The sequence below is a fragment of the Mchenga conophoros genome, linkage group LG11 (genome assembly GCF_057382185.1).
Source record: "Mchenga conophoros isolate Kocher_MC1m ecotype Shallow Benthic linkage group LG11, M_conophoros_male_GT1.1, whole genome shotgun sequence".
Lineage (NCBI taxonomy): Eukaryota > Metazoa > Chordata > Actinopteri > Cichliformes > Cichlidae > Mchenga > Mchenga conophoros.
The window spans coordinates 25,636,734-25,655,343 of record NC_140536.1 but is presented as its reverse complement, the minus strand read 5'-3'; the positions used below and the strand labels follow the sequence as shown (position 1 = coordinate 25,655,343).

The window sequence follows — 18,610 nt, the reverse complement described above, 5'->3', positions numbered from 1 at the left end:
CCATGAATACTACAGACACCTTCTTTGTGACTAAGGCAAAGTCAAGACACACTGACCCACTCTCTTTTTCTCTCTGTCTGTCTTCGTTCCTCCCTTCATCTTGCAGGTGAATGACAGTAGTCCTAAGACAGTACTGTCCCAGCTGTGTGAGCTGCTGGCGGCGCGGCCCCTGCAGGGTCTGGTTTATGAAGAGGAGAGGCCCCCTCGCACAGCTTGGGGACCTTTGGCCCCCATGCTGGAGTTTGTCTCTGCACAAACAGGACTGCCCATAGTGGCTGTAGGAGGGGGAGCGGGGCTGGGGAGGATGCCACAGGTAGGAGGAGGGAGGTTGTAATTGGGGTAGGTGAGGAGGTGTTTGCGACTTGAGTGTGTGTGAGATGAAGTTAGGAGAGAATTTAAAAAAAATATATATATATGTATGTATGTATACAAGAGGCCAGTGTCCCAGATTGTGTAGCTGCAATTGTGAGAAAAAGCAGGTAAAACAATCTTAGTATGATGTGTCGCACACTGAAGCATCTCGGATTGACGGGATTTTTAATGGACTATAAAGGGAAAACTGCTATCCCCATAACAACAATGTCACAACTTTGCACATCCTGTTTGTGAAGAAAAGGTGCCAGGGAAGTGCCTGCGGGATGGAGGGCAAGCTGAAGGTCAGGGTCACTGATCTGCAGAAACTTTACAGTGTTTGATCTGAAAAATGGCACCAACTGGGGCTATTGCTATGCCTGTGATGTTTTGGGGAGGGAAGCAGTGAGTAGACACGAGTGTGTATGTCAGTGAGTAAGGATGTGTCTGCAGACTGTACATTTTTTTTGAATTACATGATTGTGTATGCATCAGAGAAAACTAGTGCCAAATTTCATCACCAAACAAGGGGGGGAAGAAATAAAAAGCAGTGCATTTGTGCTTACAAATAACTGTTTTAACCATTTACTCTTGAGGAATTAAATTGTAGCACTTTGATGAACTTCCTTTGAAGCTGTACCCTCGCCTAATCCTCATTCCCTCCCACCTCCTGCACAGACTTTTTAGAAACACTCCCTTCTGGATGTCATAGGAGAATTCGTGCAACAATCCAAGCTGTTTTAGCCCTGCGGCGGAGCGATTGCTGCTGCTCTGTAACAACTACAAGCCCCGTGATGCCTCGATGTTGTGCATAAAGATGGAGCAGTCCAGGGCATTGTAGTTCTTTTTAGTGAAAATGTTGTTTGTTAGTTACTCATGCTAGTGCAGGTACAGTTTAGACACAGAGGGGGAATTTTAAAGTGAGATTTTTAACCACATCTGCCACTATCTTCCCCAAATTAGGAATCAGGTTCCGTCTTTCTCCAGTTCAGCTCCTCTACCGCACTCCAATTAGAAGTCATCTTTGAGGTGTTGGAGGAGTACGACTGGACCGCCTTTTCCGTGGTGTCCACGCGCCACCACGGCTACCGGGATTTCCTGTCTGTGGTGGAGGGCCTAACGGACGGCTCGTTCATCGGATGGGAGAAGAAGAGCGTGGTGATCCTGAACGTGACCGACGACCCTGGGGGGGCACGCACACGCAGGCTGCTGAAGGAGAACGAGGCGCAGGTGAGACAGGGGGGAGGGAGGAGGGAGAGGGGGAGGAAAGGGGAGGAAGTGCTGCAACTATCATTGGGGGCCCCCCTTTCTGACAGGTGGCTTCCCAGCTTTTTCCTTCCTTCTTCATCTCTCCCTCTGTCCCTTCACGTCTCTCTCTCCCCTCTCTCCTCTATCCCTCTGTTCTTCTCTTCCCCTCCCGTCTTGCCAAAGCATAAAGAGTTCATCGGTACAACGAAAAACCACGAGTCGGTCTGACTTTGCCGACTGGCTTTTGTGTGGCATTGTATGTTCTGTGGTGATGCGGAGCGCTGAAGAAATCCAGCACTTATCATACAGTTTTCACCCGTTTTCCTTTTAAGAAGCTTTAAGGTTAAAAAAGTTGCCAAATGTCTTATGTCGTGTTCTTTTTTTTTTGGTGTTTTCGGCCTGTCATACTCGTTACTGTATGAATAGAAACTGGATTGTAAAAAAAAAAAAAGATAAACAGGACTGTTCATCGTCTTAAAAAAACAATATTTAGCCGCACAGAATGAGTTTGTAATGAGCGATCAGTTAGTGCGCAGCTGCTTGTTGGAAGAAAATGACCGTAACCGATTTTCTTTTTTTCCTTTTTCTAATTCATAATTCATCCATTAACAAGCTGATGCTACACAATTGCTTCCCATTATGTAACTCTCACTCTCTTTATTTTGGCTTAAACTTAAACTGGCTTTAACTTAAAATATCCAAATATTACAAGAAAATCAATCAATTCTAAAGCTTATGCTTCAAATTTTCTTTGACTTATTAATCTCGACCAGGATGATTTGTGGTTTTGCTTTGTACTTCTGACACGTTTCATTCCTTTGTACTGTATGCTTGCCCCTTCTTACCTTCTTTCATACATCCACTTTCATCACACTGTCTTTCACTCACATTTTTTTATACCACCAACCTCTCTTAAGCCCCCTTTTAACCCCCATGATCCTCCTGTTCAGATTTGTTACTAATGTCCGTGTTCTTATGCCTACCCCACCTCCCCTTCAAAGCTCCCTTTCTCCCTCTCTGCCTCCCCTCCTGTGCTTCTTTGCCTGGAGACAAGCTCAGTCTCCTCTGCCGCTTTGCTTTTCACCCCCATCTCTGTATGGCTACCACTCATTCAGTCGCACATCCCTCCTGCTGCACGTCTTCCTGGCCACAGACTCTGCTTACCATTGGCTCGGTTTAGTCTGGGTCTCAATGTCATCGCTAATGTCCCAGAATGGCTACTGCAGCTCTGCGTGTGTGTGTGTGCGCGTGTGCATTTGTGTCTGTAAGTGTGTGCATGTGTATTGGATTCCTTAGGCTCCACTCAGCTGGTGTCACTGTTAATCTAACATACCGCCTGCGGCGAGTTGGCTATACGGAGAGCTTGCTTTTTAACCTTGCTTTTCATGACAGCTCCCTTGTTTTAGCTTTTCTCTATTGCTAATAAATGCTCGTGATTGGCTAGTGATGTATGTGTTTGCATTGCGTGCTCTCTTCTCTCTCTCTCTCTCTCTCTCTCTCTCTCTCTTTCTCTGCGCTACATTTATGATAATGTCTTCCACATTGTAGATGGCCCCTTGCAGGTCTGGGTCAATTTCAGCTCCGTTCTCTCGCTGTCTTTCATTTGTCCCATTCCTCTTCCAGCTTCTGCTTTGTCAGTGTTTCTTCTGCTCCTTCTGTCTTCATCTCGCTCTTTTTGTCTGTTTTGTGTTTCTCATCCTCATTTCCTATCTTTAGATATTGTGTGTCTTTTTTTAACAGCTGATTTCATCCTTCCTTCTCAATTAAGTCTCCCAATCTCTGTCTTCCACCCTCTGTCTCCCTCCTCCTCCTCCTCCTCTGTCACTCTCATTCCCTGCCTAATTCACTGGAGGTTTATTGGCATACGGGCAGGATTGTTTTGCCAAGCCATTACAGTTCAAAATTCAATGAAGGCGCAATTCTCAAAATGTGCTTTCAGTCTGTTTCCCTGACACCCCCTCCTATTGCATGAAAGAGTTGTCTTTCTCTTTTTTGCCCTTCAATTCTGCTTTGTCTCTTTTTTTCAAGCTGTAGTTTTATTTTTGGTTTCCTCATTTATTCTAAACACTTCACTTCTTTTTTGGTATTTGCCCTCACCTTCTTTCTCTGACTTCCTGCTTCCAGATGCTACTTCCTCTCTCCACTTCCTTCTCTCTCCAGTTTCCCAGTAACCCCTTAAAAACCCTGTCAATTTCAACCCTCCTTACCTCAGCATTTGCAGCAGGGCGCTCATCCCATGTTACTTCTGTCTAGCTTTAATATTTTTTTCTCTCTTTCTTCCCAGCCCCACTCAATCATCCAAACCCTTCTTTCACAAACATCTCTTATCTCTCCAGGCACTGATTTCACCAAAATATCATCCTTTGCTTTTCTTCTCTAACCCTCCTTCCCCCCTTTTTGATCTCCAAGGACTGACTATTCTCTGACTATCCTCCTCATCCGCTCACTTTGCCCTGGTTGTCTCCCGTTGTCTTTCTCTATCCTGTTTTTTAATAACATGTCAGAGCTTAACCTCTTCCCCCTTGTTTTCCCTCAGGTGTGTTTGGACTTTAACCGCCACCCCTCCTCCTCCTCCTCTTCTAGATCCCCACCTCTTCCTTGCCGCTTCTCTGCTCCACCGCTTAGAGTTGTTTGATTTTTTTTCCTTTCCTTGTTTTACTTCTGTTTTTATTAACCATAAATGTAACTTGTTTCATTAGGCCTAAGCTCATCAAGCACTGACCTTTACTGCTACGCACCTCTTAGCACACATCACATGCTGCCCTGCAGTCTTCCCTCTTTTTAGAGCGCCTGCATCCCTCTTGAAGTCTAACACCCGACTTCCATGCACCTTATCACATCAGCTTACAGCTATCACTCCTCTTACCTCATCCAGCATCCTTGTTATTTGCTGATATGGCCTTTTTATCAAACCTCCTCCCCTCCCATTCAGGTACACCTCTTCTCTGGCTCTATCTTTCTCCCCTTACTTCTCCCACCCTCTGTCTCTCTCCACGTCTCCCCTTTCCCCTCCTTATCTCACTAGTGTGTATGTGTGTGTGTGTCTCCCCTCGTCCCTGTTCCCTCCCTGCCTTCCTGCTGTCCTCCAGGTACGTTTGCTGTACTGCTCCCAGGAGGAGGCTGAGCTGGTTTTCCGAGCTGCCTGGGCCGCAGGTCAAGCCGGAGCCTCGCACATGTGGTTTGCTGTGGGACCAGCCCTCTCCGGTTTGGGCATGGAAAACCTGCCCCGGGCTTTATTTGCTGTACGGCCTCAGGGCTGGAGGGACGAGCCCCGCCGAAGGATCGCTCGCGGTGTGTCGGTGCTGACTCATGGGGCAGTGGCAATGCGAAAGGAATACGGAACCACGGGCGGGCCAAACTTTGTCACCAACTGCATGACGGATGCCAATCAGACCCAGAGGCTGCGAGGCAGGATGAGGTGAGAGAGATATCGGGGAAAGAGTGAAGCTCTAGAGAAATGAGGAGGGAAGGAGGAGAAATATTAGGTTGGAGGGTAAAACACAGCTGGCAAGCTCCAGACAAAATCTTTGAAATAGGAAGGAACAGAAATAGAGATGGAACATGGTTTAGTCTATGAAAGGAGGTCTGGTTCTTCGCCAGAATGAGCTGGAAGATATATGGGTGGAGCTGGTAAATTCAGTGTCAGAGAGCAGGCACAAAAGGGATATCTGAATTTGGAGCTGGCTATCATCCATGCAAAATAGATGTTGTTGGTGCGTGTAGTTGTGAGTTGGCGAAATTACCACAGCATCTGTAGCAAGCAGACCATGTCTCATGTATATTAATGAACTAGCTTTAATATATTCCTCGTAGGCTGTACAAACGCACAAGCAGCACACTCTTAACAGGTATCTCAGGTGGCTGTGGTTACCCCGGTTCATATATAACACCAGTCATTCTCACGCTATGTGCACATTGAACACAATATTGTATGGAGAGAGTACTCTAAGTAGTTTTCAAACATGAAATTGATTAGTTTATTTGCTGTAATTTTTTTGTAAATGATCCTCAGCACAAACGGTGAGGCAATTATTGGGAAATGATTAATGGATTCTCCTCTGTTTGTTTATAAATTATGTCTAGGAACAGAGCAGAAAGATGTTTTCGTTTCTATTTTTTTTGCACTGCTACCTGCTGTTCACTGTCTGCAACTACAAGCTGCTGTTCCATATGAAGCTTTCTGTCATGCATTACAGAAAAAAAAAAGAAAAGCTCTCATATTTTGTGTTTTGAAGCCAGCAAGATGACATAAGGAGACAATTAGAAAGCCTGTCCTGCGTGATTACCAGACAAACTATAGAGCCCGCAGCCGATGCCGAGAGCAGCAGTTGTTTGACTTCAAAGATCCTGACAATTCTGTGTGTCTGATCATTCGTCTGTACATTTGATTAACAGACAAGCCCTGACTGTCACCACAGAGGATCTGTGATTTAGTTTCAAGTGAGAGCAGGGCAGGCATTCTGTTGCATCAAACACAAGTGACGTTTCTTTTCTCCTCATATCTTTAAGATGAATGTTAATTCATTCGCTGATATTATGCGCTTTCTGTCCTCTCCCCTTCTGCCGCTCTTCAATGCAGATATTTCAGCAACATCACGCTTGGTGGTCGAGATTACTCTTTTAATAGTGACGGTTACCTGGCCAACCCCTTCCTGGACGTCATCTCGTGGACACCTGGACGTGGATGGGAAGATGTAAGGACATGACATAACTTCTTTGAATCTTTTATTTGCAGATTTATTGAGGTGTAAAAGGATAATTAGTTTTTTGTTGACAGTCTTGAGACTACAAGTAGGGAACAAAACAAAAGCTCTTAGCTGCTGACCCCCAGAGCAACCTTTTTTTGCTGATTTGAGCAAAATGAATAATATCTCTACAGTATGCGAGCAAGTAGAAGAGATTCATGTTCGAGTAATAGGCACATAAACTTGACAGTGAAGATATGCAGGTCACAAAGGTGCATGCTCATGTGAAGTTCAGGATTTCGCTGTTGGTGCCTCAGGAGAGAGAAGCTGGCTGCTGCTGCTGACCATCTGACTGCGCTTTGTGAATGTGCACACTTGCTGTACTCTGCCTGTTTGGTTAATGCTGCTTATTCAGTTCATTTCATGGTTACAGTGCATTCACGTAATACCACAAACAAGATTGCACACACACACACACGCACGAACGGACACACTTATTACTCTGTAATGATCGGAGCATTGACAAACATCTAATCATCCTCAAGTTTGATGATTATAATTTTTTGAATTCACCTATTAAGCAAAACATGCACGCTCTCCAGCTTCTAAAATGAAATTTCCTGCTTTTTATATATATATATATCACTTTAAACTGAACATTTCTCATGTTTTTTTGTTTGGTTTTCTTTGGTTTGACCAATAAGCAACAATGGCCTCCCCCCATGACCACAGGGAGGCCATATTATTTGATAATTTTACTGAAATTGCTTCAAAAGGCACCAATAGAGCTCCAGTTTAGCGACTTGAATTAGCTGTTTTGAAGTTGTTGGAAAGGGGCATGGAAACATATCGCCATGGGAGTTTATGAGGATTGACTTGAGTGGCCGCTGGTGGCAAAGGTTTTATTCTTGGACTCTAAAGGAGCAGTGTTGCATGATTCATGTTTCAAAATAATCCCTATTTATCTTCAACATGGTCTGCAGTCCCACAGTTCATCCACTGTCTGAAACAAGCTGCTTTAGCTCCCTTTCCTTTAAGCCATCGTTCTGTTTGCCCCATAAAGAACAGACACTGATGAGCACCACCTCGTTCACTTGCTGGTGTGTCGGCTCGGGAAACAAACTGTAAACCTACCAAAAAATACCAGTTCCATTCCACAAAAAACTGTAACTTTGCAAATCCGTTCCCAGCTGTTAGTTTATATTTGAGCATGAATCTAATGAAAATTAAGATTGGACTGCAGCAAAAACATTTCAGTATTTAATCATGAGCTCCTTTTTTGGAATAAATAAATGGACTCACCTGACACTTTATTAGTTACATCTTTCTGGTGCCAGGTGTGTTGGCTCTTGAACTGTTTTAATACTTTGTGGCATAGATTCATCAAAGTGCTGGAACCATTTCTCTGAGATTTTGCTTCATGTTATGATGATGTTGCTGCAGATTGGATGTGCATTCATGAGCTCACATTCCTATTGGATTGAGATCGTCATATTCAAGAATCTACTTTGGAGATTATTTAAGCTTTGGGACGTAGCTTGTTATCAGAAGATGGGCACACTGTGCTCCCCATGGTCAGCAACAATACTCAGGTAGGCTGTGGTGTTTAAATGATCCTCAGTTGGCGTCCAACCCTTGCCAAGAGAGTATCCCCTATATTCTCACACCACCAAAGGCCTGAACCATTGGTACAAGGCAGGATGGGTCCAATGCTTTCATGTTGTTTATGCCAAATTGTGACGCTACCACCCAAACGTGGCAATCAAAACTCATCAGAGCAGTCTTCTATTGTCTAATTTTGATGAGAATGTGTAAATTGTAGCGTCACTTTCCTGTTGTTAGCTGACAGGAGTGGTCTTCTGCTGCTGTAGCCCATCTGCTCCAAGGTTCAGTCTGTTGTATCTTCAGATGTGCTGTTCTGCATATTTTGGTTGTAGCAAGTAGGTACTTGAGTTACTGTTGCCTTCCTATTAGCCCGAAGCAGTTTGGCCATTCTCCTCTGACCTCTGGCATCAACGAGGTATTTTCACCCAGAGAACTGCTGCTCACTGGATATATTTTCTCTTTTTTTGGACTATTCTCTGTAAACCCTAGAGATGTTTGTGTGGGAAATCCCAGTAGATGAGCAGTTTCTGCTCACCAGCCTTTCTGGCACCAACAACCATGACACATTCAAAGTCACTCAAGTCACTTTTCTTCCTCATTCTGATGCTTAGTTTAAATTTCAGCAGGTCGTCTCGACCATGCCTACGTCCCTAAATGCACTGAGATACTGTCATGTGATTGGCTGATTAGATATTTGCAGGAGTTGTTGAGCTAGTGTACCCTAATAAAGTGGATAGTGAGTGTATGTAGCTGATGACTGATGTTTCTATGTGTCTGCATATGATCATACTTGAGATTGAACATTTTTATACACGTAGTAACAGCTGCAATTATAGAATTATCAGAATTATAAGGTTCAGTAAAGCTACACTGAAATATTCCCATTGTTTTTACAGAAAGTATATTAACAGGCTATTCAGTATGATCATTAAGATCAACATTTCAGTGATATGTTAATTATATCTCGCCATTCTCACTCACTATTCCCCTAGATGAAACGCTTTGTCTTTTATCTTTAATGAAGCTAAAATCCAGCTGTATACTGAGCTTTGTGAACAAACAAAGCTCAGTATACAGTCTGTGCAACTTTTGTCTGTTGATGGCCTTAAAAAAAGAAACGACATCTTAAGTTAAATGTAAAGTATTCTAGCTGATGGATTATTATTTTTTATTTATTTATTTTTTTTGCTTAACCTCCAAAACTCATGAGTACTTCAGAGCGGTGAACAAACTTTTCAAGTTAGACTAGAACTGTGTGCCCGACAGGAGTGTAATTAAAATATCCTCAATCTTTAATGTCATCCAGGTCCTAGAGTAGAAGAAATTGACTGTTTAGAGCAATCCTAATAGTGTTTATATATGTGTAAATTTATATATGTATAAGAGAAAATAAGTAGAACTATAAGAGAATTTTATTCAAATGAAAATGCAGTTAAACATGTTTATTTACTTTATTCTTTGTCCATTCACAGAAATCGATTTCTTGATGCTGTTTAGACTAATAGTTGCTGATTTGTTTTTGTTTTTTTCTAAAATAAAGTGAAAATCAGACTTAAATAGTCCTGAAGGTTTCTGGGCTTCATCTGCATCTGATTGTAGCCTCACCATTGTTTTGTGTGCACATCTACCGAGCACCTGTACGCCTGGCGTGTCATGCATATTCTATAAAACAGCATTTGTTCAGGAATCCTTAATACGAAGCCTTGTCACCTGTTGGGGATGTTTTCCCTTTAATGCGCTGGGATTTTCCCCTCGTCAGTGTCAGAGGAGAGAGAGCGAGGCTCATTTTCACACACACACACACCTGCCTTTCTTTCCCACACTGCACATGCATAAAGACACAAAAATCTCAGAACATTAATTCTGCGACTGGATTCAATTCTGCACAAATACAAACAGCAATGCACCAACATACGCTTACACACAACCACAAATACACACATTGGTGGTTCTCAGCCTCCTGCTGGTTTTAACAGCCCACCAGAGTCCAGTCTCAGCATGTCGTAACATGCTGACTCCTGCCATATCCCTCAAATCCCTTTCAATTAGAAGCTCCTGCGCTGGTCCTTCGACTCTGTGCAAACGCAGGGTGCGAAACTCGCCCACATACACACATGCTTAGAGCTCACATGCAGACATCTACATATGTGCACACAAATGAGAGAGCATAGAGTATGCCTACACCCTTCTTGCACAATCCTTATTACACACACACACACACCCTCAATAAGGATAAGACGCCTGCATCTGCCTATTATGCACATCCACGCTGTTGGCTCTCCCTGAATATTTAATGTTCTCTTTACAATGACTGCACCATTACCTAGAGCATGGGAGCACCCAGCTTAGTACGCTGAAACACTGCAGACTAGTACTGAAGGTTGTCCAGCTTTTGCGCGGCTCGTTTCACATATGAGAAAAGCACAGAGAGACAGATTACTAGAATGAACCTTTATTAATGACAATCAGAACTGCTAAAGAAGAAGGTTTGAGTTTAAAGTGGCTCCCAGTTCCCGAACTTATGAATATATTCAGCAATTTTCATTTTTTAAGTTTTTTGGCTGGTCTTTTTCGGACATTTGCGCTTTTGCCTTTTGGGGATGTTTCTTGTAGAAAGTAATGTGTTCTCCCATAAGCTTTGTCTGTTTTCTCTGCGTTTCCTGAGTGTGTTTTGATTGAACGTCTGCTGTGGAGCCTTGGTCGAAGTGCTGTCGAAATACAGTCATTGTTGTCACCGCCTCCTCTTCTCTGCCAGTGCTCGCATTATACAGACAGGAAGGCGGCACAAAGCTGTCAAACTTTACAGTACTGGCCTGCTAAAGCACTCACATTTTCATTTCTTATCTTTTTTTATGTGACTGTGTGTGTGTGTGTGTGTGTGTGTGTGTGTGTGTGTGTGTGTGTGTGTGCGCGCGTGTGTGTGTATGTGTGTGCATTTAACGGCATATCTTCTTGTTTGTGCATGTGTTTACAGTTTCCATGTGCACTTTCTATTATGTTGTGTCTTTTTCACTTGTCACGACACTGTGATGTGACTTTTATTGGGTGATCACGCCGAGAATTGTCAAGAGAGGCCAGTAGAGGAAGTTTCACAAATAAACTCACTGTTCCTGGGTGTGGTTCATCCTTGTGCTGCTTAAGAAGTGTGAATATCCCAGGCACCCAGGCAGAGTCATCCAGTCCATCCCGGCTGCATTGCTATAAATAATGCTAAGAGAAGGAGACAACGATGATACTAGTGAAAAGATGCTTGATAGACATTTTCAGGTCGATAGAGGACAGAACAATCTGGTCTCATAGCTTCATGTAAGATTATCAAAACAAAAATAAAATGTTAGGGCCAGTTTTTTTTTAAATTAAAAAAAGTCAAATGAAAGCATAACTTTGGCTCCAGGCTGTTAAATGTCCAAAATGTCTATGGATTTAAGCTCAGCACAGTTAGCCCCATCTCAGTAAAGCCCTCCTTCTATTTGAAACTTAATGGCACCTCTGATTGAAGTCAAGTTTTTAACCTTGTTCATATGGTGTTTTATTTAGTCATTCATTTATTTTTGGTAGTCGGATCATGAGTAAAATAAATAAATAAAAAATCCAGTCAGAGTTGAGGCTGGACATGCAACAAACCGATCGAAACCAGTCCTGTGAACTTGCTGCATCTGGCTAATTTATCAGAGCAAAGTTTGTATAACATCAGAAAGACACTATATTAACTGATAAATGACATCGTGAAGGGTGATACTGTTTAAGGGCATGTGTGAGTCTTCTGCTCACCACAAGTGTCTCACCTGTCCTCCTCCTATGCTCTGCTTTACAAACAGACAACAGACACACAAGGAATGTAGCAGAGAAAAGACAGGTGAAGTAAGGATAACGTTACTTAAGTCATCAACAAGCTTCCCAAGAAGAGTTAATCCATCAAAATGCTTTATTTGTGATTGCAAACTTGTTTAGTTTTAACACTAAGCCTTAGCATCATGTAGTGTACTCCTGGAACTGGATGCAAACCTTGGTTTTGTCTTTCCTCTGAAACACAGAAACAACATGTGCTTTGGACATCCTGATTTATAAATTAAGCACATTTTACTCTACTAAACAACTCTAACAAAAAATGGACTTTGGCTGTGTAAACCACGATGTATTTAATAAGAGAATTTGTAAGGCAGATGCAGAGGGTGAGTGGAGAGGGTCTGCAGGCAGTTAGCTGAGGAATGATGGTAATTAAATAAGTTAAAAGCACAGAGTTGCATCTAAGGCATTTTAAGACATGAAGGCTTTATTTTCAGGGGGGAAATGAAATTTGTCATTTTAATGAACAGAGGTGAGTTTTGGCAGATTTAATCAATGCCAGGAGATGGATTTTAATTGGTTCATTCTACTCAGAACCATTACCATGAATAATGTTCTTATTTAGTTTAATGTCTGATTTGACAAACATATGTGAGTAACAGCTGCACCCTTTGCACAACCACAGATTGGCCACATGACAGTGAATATTAAAGGCTCGGTTTTCTAAAACAGAGTGAGTGTCATGGTCCTGGGTCGTTGACCCAGCGTTTTGTGTTTTGTGATTATTTCCCTCTGTTCTAGTTATTCTGTGTCCTCCCCCCTTGTGTCCGGTTCGGGTTCTAGATTTCCTGTTTTGTTCTGAAAGTCTGTGTCTGTTGTCATTGTGTTCAGCTTGTGTCCTCCAGTCATCATGTGTATTCAGATCAGCTGTTCTTCCCTCCTGTGTGCGATTACCCGATTACCTTGTGTGTGTGTGTGTATATATAGTGGGTGTCGGTCTGTGTTCATTGTCGGCTCGTCTGTGTTTCTTGGTATCCTGGTCCTTGGTCTGCGTCTCTCTGCTCCGCTCTCCGTTTTGTAAGATTTCAGGTTTGCTCTTTAGTTTCTCCCAGTTTAGGTTTCCGTTTGTAATTACTCGTGCTTCATTGCCTGTTTTTGCCACTACCACCCTGTAAATAAAACGTCATTCGTATCATCAGTTTGCTGCATTTTGGGTCCTCCTTTTCCTCCACACCACACGGCTCCCTCCCCCAGCCGTGACAGTACGAGCCGACCAAACATGGACCCAGCGGCATCCGCACCTCCCGAGGAGCTTCGGGAGGAACTAATTGACTCTGTTTCCAGGTTGGTTAACCTATGGCTCGAGCATGAGGGGGAAGAGTGTCTCCGCGCTGTAGAAGCCAGGCTACAGCAGCTCATCTCTGCTCACTCCTGGCTGCTGGACTCTCTTCACCCGCTCGCACAGGACTTCATACTCAACGAACTGCACCTTCACCCACCAGCCGCTACCGCTTCCCAACTCAGCCCGGCGGCGAAGATTTTGCCCGGCCCGCCGGAGGTTTTGCCCGGCCCGCCGGAGGTTTTGCCCGGCCCGCCGGAGGTTTTGCCCGGGAGGAAGCGACGATCGCGCCGTCGGCGCATCACCCCACAGCCGAAGACTAGGACTTTGGAACTGCCAGCTGTGGTGAGTGAAAAGGACCCTTTTTCTGTTTTGGACTGTGTGTCTGTTTATTCCGGGGCTGTGTTTTTTGAGTCGGCTGCCCTGCCGGTAGCTCAGTTAGCTGCCCAGCAGCCACTAGCTCAGTTAGCCACTCAACCGTCACCCCCATTACAGTCACAGCCAGACCTATTAGACACTTGGTTACAATCCATAGCTCAGTTGACAAGAGACTCATCCGCCTTATTATCACCTATTCAGCCATCGTTGTCACCAACTCCTCCTGCACAACAAGTTAAGTCCATCCAACCCGGAAAGAACTATTTTTCACCTGTTCATGTCAAGCAGAGAGACACACCACATAATATTGTAATCAGTCCTCAAAAGCTGGCCAGCCCAGAGACTGTGACACACTCCAGGGCCTCCCCAGAGGCTGGGTCCCAGCCCCCGGCCGACTCTGGACCCCTGGAGATTAAGAAGCCAGCTGAGGACTGTATCCGGCTGTCGCTGCCCGAGCTGGGTCAATGCTCTGTGCAGCTGCAGTCTGCCTTGTGTTTGCCAGAGGCCCGTGTGCCTGCTGGTTCTGACCCGTACCTGCCAGGGGCCCGTGCGCCTGCTGGTTCTGAACTGTGCCTGCCAGAGGCCCGTGCGCCTGCTGGTTCTGAACTGTGCCTGCCAGAGGCCCGTGCGCCTACTTGTTCTGACCTGTGTGTTCCAGGGGCCCCGGTGCCCACTGGTCCAGAGACTGTTTTCGCTGGGGGGCCCGAGGAGCCCGTCCAGCCTCCTGTCTCGCCAGCTGGATGGCCCGAGGAGCCCGTCCAGCCTCAAGACTCGTCAGCTGGGGGGCCCGAGGAGCCCGTCCAGCCTCAAGACTCGTCAGCTGGAGGTTCAGGAGAACCTAGCCAGCCTCCTGCCTCGTCAGCTGGAGGGCCCGAGGAGCCCGTCCAGCCTCAAGACTCGTCAGCTGGGGGGCCCGAGGAGCCCGTCCAGCCTCAAGACTCGTCAGCTGGGGGGCCCGAGGAGCCCGTCCAGCCTCAAGACTCGTCAGCTGGAGGTTCAGGAGAACCTAGCCTGCCTCGTCAGCTGGAGGGCCCGAGGAGCCCGTCCAGCTGCCAACTGCAGCCTCATCATCCTCGCCAGCTGCAGCTTCATCCACGCCATGGGCAGCAGCAGCTTCTTCCACGCCTGCAGCGCTACAGTCTCCGGCTTCCACGCCGTCGCCTGCTGCAGCCTCATCATCCTCGCCAGCTGCAGCCTCCGAGCCTTCATCCTCGCCCGGCTGCAGCCTCGTCATCTGCCTCGCCTGGCCCGGCTGCAGCCTCGTCATCTGCCTCGCCTGGCCCGGCTGCAGCCTCGTCATCTGCTCCGGCCTCTGCTTCAGCCTCGCCTGGTCCGGCCTCCGCTTCAGCTTCAGCCGCGCCTGGTCCGGCCTCCGCTTCAGCTTCAGCCGCGCCTGGACCAGCCGCTGCTTCGGTCTCGTCTGGTGCTGCGACGGCCACGCCACCTTCGGGTCCCGAACTGCCGCCTCGACATCGGCGGTCATCTACCAGGCCGCTGGTGGAGCGTCATCGTCAATATGAACGACCTCCTAGACGCCGCCGCTGCCTTCCGCGCGGTCGGCCTCCAGACTTGTGTCATCGTCGCCGTTGCTGTCCGCACGGTCGGCCGCCTGAACGGTTTCCCCGTCGCCGCCGCTGCCGTGTGCACGGTCGGCCCCCTGTACTGCCTCCACTCCGCCACCGCTGCCTTCCGCTCGGTCGGCTTATGGATCTACGTCGCCGACGTGGCCGGCCTCAGAAGATGAACTGTCCTGGACTTCTGAGTTGTCAGCCTCCGGGCCGGCCTCCTGAACTGTGTTTTGTTCTCGTGCTCCAGCATGTGTGTTTTTGTTTTGGACAATTCTCTCGGTTCGCTGGAGCTTGTGTTGGTCCCTCCGTCCTGGGCCCCCGCCGCCCGCCCTGGGTTGGTCGTCTGTTTTTGTTTTGGGCTGTCTGGAGCCAGCCCTTGGAGGGGGGGTACTGTCATGGTCCTGGGTCGTTGACCCAGCGTTTTGTGATTATTTCCCTCTGTTCTAGTTATTCTGTGTCCTCCCCCCTTGTGTCCGGTTCGGGTTCTAGATTTCCTGTTTTGTTCTGAAAGTCTGTGTCTGTTGTCATTGTGTTCAGCTTGTGTCCTCCAGTCATCATGTGTATTCAGATCAGCTGTTCTTCCCTCCTGTGTGCAATTACCCGATTACCGTGTGTGTGTGTGTGTGTGTGTGTGTGTGTGTGTGTGTATATATAGTGGGTGTCGGTCTGTGTTCATTGTCGGCTCGTCTGTGTTTCTTGGTATCCTGGTCCTTGGTCTGCGTCTCTCTGCTCCGCTCTCCGTTTTGTAAGATTTCAGGTTTGCTCTTTAGTTTCTCCCAGTTTAGGTTTCCGTTTGTAATTACTCGTGCTTCATTGCCTGTTTTTGCCACTACCACCCTGTAAATAAAACGTCATTCGTATCATCAGTTTGCTGCATTTTGGGTCCTCCTTTTCCTCCACACCACACGGCTCCCTCCCCCAGCCGTGACAGTACGAGCCGACCAAACATGGACCCAGCGGCATCCGCACCTCCCGAGGAGCTTCGGGAGGAACTAATTGACTCTGTTTCCAGGTTGGTTAACCTATGGCTCGAGCATGAGGGGGAAGAGTGTCTCCGCGCTGTAGAAGCCAGGCTACAGCAGCTCATCTCTGCTCACTCCTGGCTGCTGGACTCTCTTCACCCGCTCGCACAGGACTTCATACTCAACGAACTGCACCTTCACCCACCAGCCGCTACCGCTTCCCAACTCAGCCCGGCGGCGAAGATTTTGCCCGGCCCGCCGGAGGTTTTGCCCGGCCCGCCGGAGGTTTTGCCCGGCCCGCCGGAGGTTTTGCCCGGCCCGCCGGAGGTTTTGCCCAGGAGGAAGCGACGATCGCGCCGTCGGCGCATCACCCCACAGCCGAAGACTAGGACTTTGGAACTGCCAGCTGTGGTGAGTGAAAAGGACCCTTTTTCTGTTTTGGACTGTGTGTCTGTTTATTCCGGGGCTGTGTTTTTTGAGTCGGCTGCCCTGCCGGTAGCTCAGTTAGCTGCCCAGCAGCCACTAGCTCAGTTAGCCACTCAACCGTCACCCCCATTACAGTCACAGCCAGACCTATTAGACACTTGGTTACAATCCATAGCTCAGTTGACAAGAGACTCATCCGCCTTATTATCACCTATTCAGCCATCGTTGTCACCAACTCCTCCTGCACAACAAGTTAAGTCCATCCAACCCGGAAAGAACTATTTTTCACCTGTTCATGTCAAGCAGAGAGACACACCACATAATATTGTAATCAGTCCTCAAAAGCTGGCCAGCCCAGAGACTGTGACACACTCCAGGGCCTCCCCAGAGGCTGGGTCCCAGCCCCCGGCCGACTCTGGACCCCTGGAGATTAAGAAGCCAGCTGAGGACTGTATCCGGCTGTCGCTGCCCGAGCTGGGTCAATGCTCTGTGCAGCTGCAGTCTGCCTTGTGTTTGCCAGAGGCCCGTGTGCCTGCTGGTTCTGACCCGTACCTGCCAGGGGCCCGTGCGCCTGCTGGTTCTGAACTGTGCCTGCCAGAGGCCCGTGCGCCTGCTGGTTCTGAACTGTGCCTGCCAGAGGCCCGTGCGCCTACTTGTTCTGACCTGTGTGTTCCAGGGGCCCCGGTGCCCACTGGTCCAGAGACTGTTTTCGCTGGGGGGCCCGAGGAGCCCGTCCAGCCTCCTGTCTCGCCAGCTGGATGGCCCGAGGAGCCCGTCCAGCCTCAAGACTCGTCAGCTGGGGGGCCCGAGGAGCCCGTCCAGCCTCAAGACTCGTCAGCTGGAGGTTCAGGAGAACCTAGCCAGCCTCCTGCCTCGTCAGCTGGAGGGCCCGAGGAGCCCGTCCAGCCTCAAGACTCGTCAGCTGGGGGGCCCGAGGAGCCCGTCCAGCCTCAAGACTCGTCAGCTGGGGGGCCCGAGGAGCCCGTCCAGCCTCAAGACTCGTCAGCTGGAGGTTCAGGAGAACCTAGCCAGCCTCCTGCCTCGTCAGCTGGAGGGCCCGAGGAGCCCGTCCAGCTGCCAACTGCAGCCTCATCATCCTCGCCAGCTGCAGCTTCATCCACGCCATGGGCAGCAGCAGCTTCTTCCACGCCTGCAGCGCTACAGTCTCCGGCTTCCACGCCGTCGCCTGCTGCAGCCTCATCATCCTCGCCAGCTGCAGCCTCCGAGCCTTCATCCTCGCCCGGCTGCAGCCTCGTCATCTGCCTCGCCTGGCCCGGCTGCAGCCTCGTCATCTGCCTCGCCTGGCCCGGCTGCAGCCTCGTCATCTGCTCCGGCCTCTGCTTCAGCCTCGCCTGGTCCGGCCTCCGCTTCAGCTTCAGCCGCGCCTGGTCCGGCCTCCGCTTCAGCTTCAGCTGCGCCTGGTCCGGCCTCCGCTTCAGCTTCAGCCGCGCCTGGACCAGCCGCTGCTTCGGTCTCGTCTGGTGCTGCGACGGCCACGCCACCTTCGGGTCCCGAACTGCCGCCTCGACATCGGCGGTCATCTACCAGGCCGCTGGTGGAGCGTCATCGTCAATATGAACGACCTCCTAGACGCCGCCGCTGCCTTCCGCGCGGTCGGCCTCCAGACTTGTGTCATCGTCGCCGTTGCTGTCCGCACGGTCGGCCGCCTGAACGGTTTCCCCGTCTCCGCCGCTGCCGTGTGCACGGTCGGCCCCCTGAACTGCCTCCACTCCGCCACCGCTGCCTTCCGCTCGGTCGGCTTATGGATCTACGTCGCCGATGTGGCCGGCCTCAGAAGATGAACTGTCCTGGACTTCTGAGTTGTCAGCCTCCGGGCCGGCCTCCTGAACTGTGTTTTGTTCTCGTGCTCCAGCATGTGTGTTTTTGTTTTGGACAATTCTCTCGGTTCGCTGGAGCTTGTGTTGGTCCCTCCGTCCTGGGCCCCCGCCGCCCGCCCTGGGTTGGTCGTCTGTTTTTGTTTTGGGCTGTCTGGAGCCAGCCCTTGGAGGGGGGGTACTGTCATGGTCCTGGGTCGTTGACCCAGCGTTTTGTGATTATTTCCCTCTGTTCTAGTTATTCTGTGTCCTCCCCCCTTGTGTCCGGTTCGGGTTCTAGATTTCCTGTTTTGTTCTGAAAGTCTGTGTCTGTTGTCATTGTGTTCAGCTTGTGTCCTCCAGTCATCATGTGTATTCAGATCAGCTGTTCTTCCCTCCTGTGTGCAATTACCCGATTACCGTGTGTGTGTGTGTGTGTGTGTGTGTG

The 18,610-nt window shown here is 48.3% G+C and overlaps 1 protein-coding gene across 2 annotated transcripts in view; it reads left to right on the top strand.

The window, feature by feature from the left end:
• grin2db (glutamate receptor, ionotropic, N-methyl D-aspartate 2D, b) overlaps window positions 1–18,610 on the top strand; it is a 65,964-nt gene that overhangs the window by 16,288 nt on the left and 31,066 nt on the right. For both annotated transcript variants that reach the window (XM_085291874.1, XM_085291873.1), the window contains exons 3-6: window positions 107–313; window positions 1,315–1,581; window positions 4,689–5,017; window positions 6,179–6,293. In XM_085291874.1, coding sequence (XP_085148000.1) covers window positions 107–313; window positions 1,315–1,581; window positions 4,689–5,017; window positions 6,179–6,293 — 918 coding nt within the window. The remainder of the gene's footprint in view (window positions 1–106; window positions 314–1,314; window positions 1,582–4,688; window positions 5,018–6,178; window positions 6,294–18,610) is intronic.